This window comes from Etheostoma spectabile, unplaced genomic scaffold, assembly GCF_008692095.1.
Source record: "Etheostoma spectabile isolate EspeVRDwgs_2016 unplaced genomic scaffold, UIUC_Espe_1.0 scaffold352, whole genome shotgun sequence".
Taxonomy (NCBI): domain Eukaryota; kingdom Metazoa; phylum Chordata; class Actinopteri; order Perciformes; family Percidae; genus Etheostoma; species Etheostoma spectabile.
Genome location: NW_022605591.1, coordinates 1,017,926 through 1,025,821, shown reverse-complemented (window position 1 = coordinate 1,025,821; position 7,896 = coordinate 1,017,926). Strand labels below are relative to the sequence as shown.

Sequence of the window (7,896 nt, the reverse complement as noted above, 5' to 3'; positions counted from 1 at the left end):
GATGGAGTTTATTGTCAAAACGTTTGCTTTCTTCCGAGGCGACCATTAAACAAACAGCTCCACCAAAAACGTCACCGCGGTGGGTCCGTTCTAATTAGACAACGATCAACTGGTCAGTTCTGTCAGCTCATTGTCCTGACATCAAATATCTGGAAACATTAAAACGGTAATGTCATATAATATAAATTGGAAATAGTCTATAGATGTAGTCATTTGGGTTTTTCATTCTATGAAGAATCATTTCGTAGACCTGTTGTAGATGTTAAGCGCCCTATAGTTCCTCGATAAATACAGTTCAATCACAACTGAAAATATGCCTCATAGTGTGTGAATAAATATATTTGTTTGTGTTCCGTTTCGTACGTAAACCATTTGGCAACGGGGTTGATGGGAGTTGTTGCTGTTCAGACAGACCTGCCCCCACTGCTAAAAAAATGAAAAGGAAAGGAGGAAGGAAACCCTGTGTGGTAAATCAACAAAATATGAGAACCACACACATGCACAGACCTCTTGCAGGCAGCAGGGACACCAGCACGAGACACAGCGGAAAGGCCGTATGAGACGGATGACCTCCCTGTCCATGTTGTCCTTTATCTTCATGTCGAAGCTGCGCAGCGAGCCGCAGCAGTTCCTGGTGCAGCAGTCGTTCTTCTCTTTGGCCTTGTAGATCTTTTGGCCCAGACTGTTCTTTATCTCGTACTGGTTGTTGGTCTCAAACCCAATAATTGCTGGGACGTGAGAAAGGAAAATGGGTGATAACAGTAAATAATAAAGTGTAGATAAGTAAAGAATTCCAAGGACAGATGTCATTTTACCATTTTGATTTATGAGAGCTCCATAAACAAACTGCTGATGGTTCTTTGCTCCTTTCAAGGTGGCGATAAGTGCAGATATGACTGGATGAACAAGTAACAGGACTTACCTTCTAGGAGTTCCACTTTTTGATGGATCAGGATCTGGTCAATCTAAAACCACAAGCAGGAACAGTGGACAGTTTATCACTGCAACATACTGCATATCCATCTGATTGTATGAAAGTCTTATTTCTCTAGAAACTAGAGTTAAACACAAGGGGGCCACTTCACTTGTTTGCAATGCAAAGCAACTTCCTCCATATCACATCTTGATGCTGGAGTACTGAAAGAGTGATTTTTTTTTAACTCTGTTTGAATAAAAGTAAATGTTGATGTACACAAAGAAAACATATTGAGTTGTTGTTTTTAAGAAAGAACCATGTTGAATATGACCTTTACAAGTTAAAAGGCTGTGATGACTGTGGTCTTACTACATTGTTTTAAATGGAAAAATGGATATTAAAATGCACAAACTAAAGCCAGATTACTATTTTATTTCCCTCACTGGTTTATCCACTGTACATGTACATTAAGAAAATGTAATTGTGTGAATCTTTGTCTACATGTTATGACTATAATTATGTTTTATTACACGTAAGGTGTGAAACATAGGAAAATTTGGTACTCAATTGCTGACAGTAGCTTTTTTTGGTGCTACACTACACCGCAAGTGTAGATTCTTATTGTTCATTTCTATGAGTCAACTCAAGTTGTCATTATCAGAGAGCTGAACACTCAGAAACAAAGAGGGAGCAAAATCAGTAAAGGAGTGGTGCGTGAATCATCCCTCTAAGCCTCAACTGACTGCACAGACTATGCAGACCTTTCTTTGATTACTCTATCCTACCTGTGTGAGGTACTCGAGCCCTGGTGGGACACCAACAGGAACCGCAGCTGGAGCCGGAGCGATCCCTCCCTGAGGGGCACCATACTCCGGTCCTGGAACTGGCCCAGCGCCAACCGCACCAGGCTGATACATGACAGGAGCTTGGGCTGGACTGTAGCCCATGTTGAAGCCTGGTGGAGGGGCTTGACTGCGGTCTCCGTACCCGCCCTGAGGAACTGGATAAGGGGCTACAGACTGGCCACCCTGCTGAGGCATTGGGTAGGATGGCTGGCTGTAAGAGCCTGGGTAACCTGAAAAAAAAAAAAAAAAAAAGACATAACATCCTATAAGTTCAAAGATCATCTTGTACTGGTTTATTCTTTTATTTGACTGAATTTGTACAAGACTGTTGAATATAATAGACACACACACACAAATACTTAAGTTACCAAATACTTAAGTTAGAGAGGGGTTTTGTTTAACCTTTTGTTTTCTTATAGTTGTAGTAATAATCTTCCTTTTGAGGATCTCTTTTTGTTATATTTTGTTTTTGAGTTGCACAGCATCAATAGGCCCATTTTTCCGTTTGTAAGCTCTGTTGTTCTGTTTTGCATTATTCTAAAATAAATATCCTTTCAAATACCAATTACATCTGGTTTTATGTTTATGTCCAGATACCCCTAGCACTACGGGACATAACAATACAAAACAACATACATTTTGGTAAAATTAAAAAGAAATACATAACAAAAACTGGAATTGTGATCAGATGTTTATGCCAATTGCAGCCAAATTCTTACCTTTCATTAAGATAAAAAATGAAATACTGCAGAGACAAACATGCAGGTCATTGTTGCGCCTCAGCCACACAGACGGAGGAAGTCATGATCTGTGTTTGCATGGCTGATCACAGCTGCCCTGTGCTCCTAAGTGTGTGAGTGTGTTTACTGTGGATCATCCTGCTTTTCCCTGCTGGAACAGCAGAGCCAATAAGCTACTTATTATCTGAACCGCAGAGGAGATTGGAAGCACTTTTACAAGGGAGGTAATTAGAGGCCAATACTGGACTTTGCTATACTGGTGTTTTTCTCTTGTTTTTCATCACCTTTTTGTTGTGAATACTAGGCTTTAAACAGTAGTTACTTGATAACGGTCTTTATTTGGGCATAAATTGAACAGCTTCAGGCTCTTATCTAAGCAGAGCAAACTACACTAATCAGTAAGGTTTTCAACTGGCAATTTACAGCTGGGACTTCAGTTTTAGTAGCAGCCTGAATGCTTTATATCATCTCATATGACATACAACATAACTTTGTTTCTGCTTGTTTGTTTAAAGGGTAAGTCTGAATTCATAATAAAGATCGGACTTTCCCCTCTAATTCAGAAGTTTAAGCAGCAAGGACACTTCAATGCCTGCTTATGGCAGAAGCATTATCAAAACAGGGTTTTAAAAAGACTATGTTTGGTTCAAGAGAGTTTAAAGCAATTAGAGAAGGCCAAAATACTCTCTCCTACACTGTCCTTCACACTTCACAATATGTTGATTGTAAAGAAGCAAGCTGAAATGGAAATAAAGGAAGTGAGTGCGCGGTCTGCCATGTGTTTAAACCCTGACAGATGTCTCAACCAGTGTCACCACAGATAGAGAGAGCAGCTTGAACATTTCCACAAGTTTCACACTAATAATAATCCTTCCTCTCTTTCTCTCTATCTAGTCAGAGGCATTCGTATTGTGCTGCTAGAGGTGAAATTCTTGGACTGGCGCAAGACGGACGAAAGCCAAAGCATTTGCCAAGAATGTTTTGATTAATCAAGCAATGCCTAGTATCAAAAGGTAGGCTACCTTTCATTTTAGATTGTTCAAACACATAATGTACTGGTTTGCTCACATACCGAATCCTCTTATGTCTTGATGATGTTCAGTCCTTGAGTATTTTTTTAACTGTAAGGCTGACAAAGCATGTTTTTTTGTCCTTTGAGCTAAATGTGAAACTAATTCTTGTGATGTTTATCCTCATCTGTACTACCTTAAAACTGAACCCATTTTTCAGGCCAAAGTGCAAAACATTCTCTGGTTCCAGCTTATCAAATGGGAGAGTCTTCTGCTTCTCTGTTTTATATTATTGTAAATGAAATACCTAGTCGCTGTATGCACTTAAATGTCAAGGTTATTGACTTCATTTAGAATGAAGAGAATGTCATAGTGTCGTCACAGTATCATTCGTGTATGAGTTGTAACTGACCAAACTGGTTTCTATTGACATGGCAGGACAGTCCAACACCCACTGGCTGGCATAGAGCTCTAAAGCTCAACTGATGCTGTTAAATCTCAAAATAAACATGGATTACAGTCGGAAAAACTTTCTATCAAGCACCTGAAACCAAAAGGAGGACCTGAGTAACGTGGTCGGTGAACATTGAATCTTGTTGTTGCCCCACCTCTTCCACATTCCTTCTTCTACTTGCAGGAAACAAACCCACATGTTAAACCAGTGAAATCGCAGGAAGGCAGCCCTCATGTACACAGCCATTGCCCACACAAGGGTTACTTTCACCTCTTAAACTGCTTTTTCCATCCAGAAGGAGGAGTGTGCTAGACCAACGGGTGAAATCACGAGTGATTCCCCTTCAAGATAATGCAAGCATTTCTTTCAGATTCCACCAGCTTGGGGGGGGCAACATTTCTTAAGGACAGCGTGTCACGCCACAGTGATGCTCAGTGAACAGGAAGGTCTAATGGAAATTTGAGACTCAAGGACCTAATCATTTCAATGTGGCAGCACGATCATGGAGGAAAACATTAAGAAAGTGTTAAAGCAAATGTATTCCACAGATCACATTCAAAGCTCTTAATTCTTCTAGTTTTCTGTGTAATAGTCAAACTATTAATGGACATTTGCAGAAAAAAAACATTAGTTGTTTTTCCACTTCCATAGTTGTCGCTTACCAGGAGCAGACATGGCGAGGAGCTGGACGGGACTTTCCTGGGCACGGAGAGAAAGGAGGTCAAACTTCCGGGTCCACTCCCTGGGTCGCTATGGGAAACTGGAGGAATGAAAGGGACAGAGGGTGTGATAAAAAAAGGGAAGGGGGTTGCACACAGACTGAAAGTGACGATGACAAAAAGAGTCCAACCACATTCAGCCTCACTCACATATGTGGAGGGATTTCTATTATCCTATACTAATCATGTGTCTTGTTGGTTATGACATCTTTAAAACCACCATGACAGTTCATAAATCCAGTCTGAACGAAAGGGCGGCAAAAAGATCTTTTGTTCTCGAGGTTTAAGACCTAAAATGTTAGAAAATAAAAGTGGGTGTGGGCTAGGCCTAACCAACAAAGTTGAAAACCAGCTACAAATCCCTCAAAATGACCAACAGTAGCCTACACAGTACGCCCTCTTTAGCCTACACATTTCCGCAGCATAACATGTATGGCCAGCCCACATCTCTGCCAGACACCGTGGACATGAATACACGAATAAAACAAAATCCATATTAACAAGGGAAGAAAACGAAAATCACGCAGAAAAACTCACCTCTCTGGCAGCAGGCCTGTCCCAGCTAGATAAATAGCACTGAAAACAAATGTATTGAAGTGGAAAAAAGCCCCATTCATGGAGCCAAGGTGGCGCTTTTAACCGTCTTCTACCCAACCTGTTCCTTGCTATCACTCCTCCCTGCAGTCAATACTAAGCATATCTCCTCCCCTCTCTGAGTCATGCGCCCTTTATTAAGCCTTCCGTGAGTAGGCTGTTATCTTGTTGTAAAAACTGTAAACGGTAAACTGTAAAAAAAAAAATATATACCGTTTCGACTTGTTCTAGTAGACTATCATGTTAGTTGACTGTCACATACGAGGATTTGGGGACGTTCTAAAACGCTTAACGTGAAAGGCAAGGCAAGGCAAGGCAGCTTTATTTGTATAGCACATTTCAGCAACAGGACAATTCACAGTGCTTGAACACCAAAGTCTTTAAAACAGATAAAACACAAGTACACCAGTTAAAATCATAAGCATTAAAACCATAAAACACATAATACAGTTAAAAACAAAATAGAAACATTAGGACCCATAAAACACAAGAATAAAAGTACGTGCGCATAAGAATTTAAGAAATGAGCTGTCATTTAAAAAAAGGCAGCTCAAAAGAAAGGTCTCAGCCTTGATTTAAAAGAACTGAGAGTAGCAGCGGATCTACAGGTTTCTGGGAGTTTATTCCAGATATGAGAGCATAGAAACTGAAAGCTGCTTCACCCTGTTTAGTTCTGACTCTGGGGACAGAAAGTAGACCTGTCCCAGATGACCTAGAGGTCTGGGGGGGGGGGTCATAGTTGTGTAGCAGATCAGAAATGTATTTTGGACCTAAACCATTAGGGATTTATAAACTAGCAAGTAGGCTACTTTGAAATCAATTCTTTGAGACACAGGAAGCCAGTGTAAAGACTCAGAACTGGAGTGATGTGTCCACTGAGTGATGTGATGTGATCCAGAAAAAGCTTAACGTGGTTAATGTAGGCTACCTAAACAACGACCCACTCACCATATTTACCAGCCATATCTTGTCATAACACTTAAACCTGTCAAAAAAACTAAACTGAAACCAACGATGGTCCGATTTTTGACAGTTTGTACTGGTTTATGAGGAGCAATACCTATGTGAGAGAAATATGGTGATAATTGATCGATGTTTAGGTACATTAGCCACGTTAAGCTTTTTCCTCGCCATAGACACCAATGAAGAAGAAAACGTTACCGTGAAATAACTTCTATAATCGTTGGATTTCAGTTTAGTTTTTTACACAGGTTTAAGTGTTATGACAAGATATGGCCATGGTAAATTGGTGATGATTGGTCGTTGTTAGGTAGCCTACATTAAACCACGTAAGCTTTTTCTGGATCACATCACATCACTCCAGTGATCACATCACTCCAGTTCTGAAGTCTTTACACTGGCTTCCTGTGTCTCAAAAATTGATTTCAAAGTAGCCTACTCTTGCTAGTTTATAATCCCTTAACGTTTAGGTCCAAAATACATTTCTGATCTGCTACTACACTATGACCCCCCCCCCCAGACCTCCAGTCATCTGGGCAGGTCTACTTTCTGTCCCCAGAGTCGAACTAAACAGGGTGAAGCAGCTTTCAGTTTCTATGCTCCTCATTTCTGGAATAAACTCCCAGAAACCTGTAGATCCGCTGCTACTCTCAGTTCTTTTAAATCGGCTGAAGACCTTCTTTTGATGCTGCCTTTCTTAAATGACTGCTCATTTCTTTGAATTTCTTATGCTGCACTGTAACTTTTATTCTTGTGTTTTATGTTCCTAATGTTTCTATTTTGTTTTTAACTGTCTATTCATGTGTTTTATGGTTTTTAATGCTTATGATTTTTAACTGTTTTTACTGTGTTTTATCTGTTTAAATGATTTGGTGTAAAGCACTTTGAATTGCCCTGTTTTGCTGAAATGTGCTATACAAATAAAGCTGCCTTGCCTTGCCTTGCCTTTTCACGTTAAGCGTTTTAGAACGTCCCGAGGATTTGCGCCATGGAAATAAAAACACGTTATTATTTGAGTGCATGTAGCAGCAGCAGAGACGACCACCAGAGGGAGCCAATTATTCAGTGTTGACCATAGACCGTTAATATAAATACGGTCTATGGTGTTGACAGGCTCGTTACTGTCACTGTGGTCAGGATAATCAACTGTCATGGCCTGGCCTGTGTTACGATGCAAGCTATGGCGTGAATTTTGGAGCCACATTGGTTTCTTTATTACATGCGAGAAAATAAATGATCTGAGAGGAAAACAAATTTTAAGAGAAAAAGTTATCACACTCATAGCAAAAAAAGCATTTTATGAGAGAAAAAAATGTTTGAGAAAAAAGGTTTTCATACCAAGAGCAAAAAATAATAATATTTGAGACTAACATTTTTTTAAATATAAATTGGAAATTTTAAAGATTATTTGTGACAAAAAAAACTCTCTCAAAATACTTTTTTTTAACTGTCAAATGTATATGTTTTGCTATCAGTGTGAAAAAAAATTCTCTATAAAAACTGTGTTTCTCTCAAAATGTTTTTCTTCTCGCTCTAGTGTTTGATTTTCGATTCAGTTTTTAGCTCTTTTTTTAGCTCTCAGAATATTTCTCTTGCTGTGAAAATAATGTCATGGGTGGGGCCACGCTCCTATTGGCCAGTTGGGTGAGCACCGTCTT

The 7,896-nt window shown here is 39.7% G+C and overlaps 1 protein-coding gene and 1 long non-coding RNA gene across 2 annotated transcripts in view; one reads left to right on the top strand and one right to left on the bottom strand.

Moving 5' to 3' along the window:
- Positions 1-5,575, bottom strand: part of LOC116686335 (phospholipid scramblase 2) — a gene marked incomplete at its 5' end in the record, with an annotated part of 8,971 nt that extends 3,396 nt beyond the window's left edge. Inside the window, 5 exon segments of the mRNA XM_032511323.1 lie at positions 508-728; positions 923-965; positions 1,702-1,991; positions 4,628-4,725; positions 5,222-5,575. Of these exon segments, the coding sequence (XP_032367214.1) occupies positions 508-728; positions 923-965; positions 1,702-1,991; positions 4,628-4,640 (567 nt within the window).
- Positions 1-7,896, top strand: part of LOC116686336 (uncharacterized) — a 26,607-nt gene that overhangs the window by 18,628 nt on the left and 83 nt on the right. Inside the window, exon 2 of the long non-coding RNA XR_004331224.1 lies at positions 6,430-6,440. This is a non-coding gene — a long non-coding RNA (uncharacterized LOC116686336). The remainder of the gene's footprint in view (positions 1-6,429; positions 6,441-7,896) is intronic.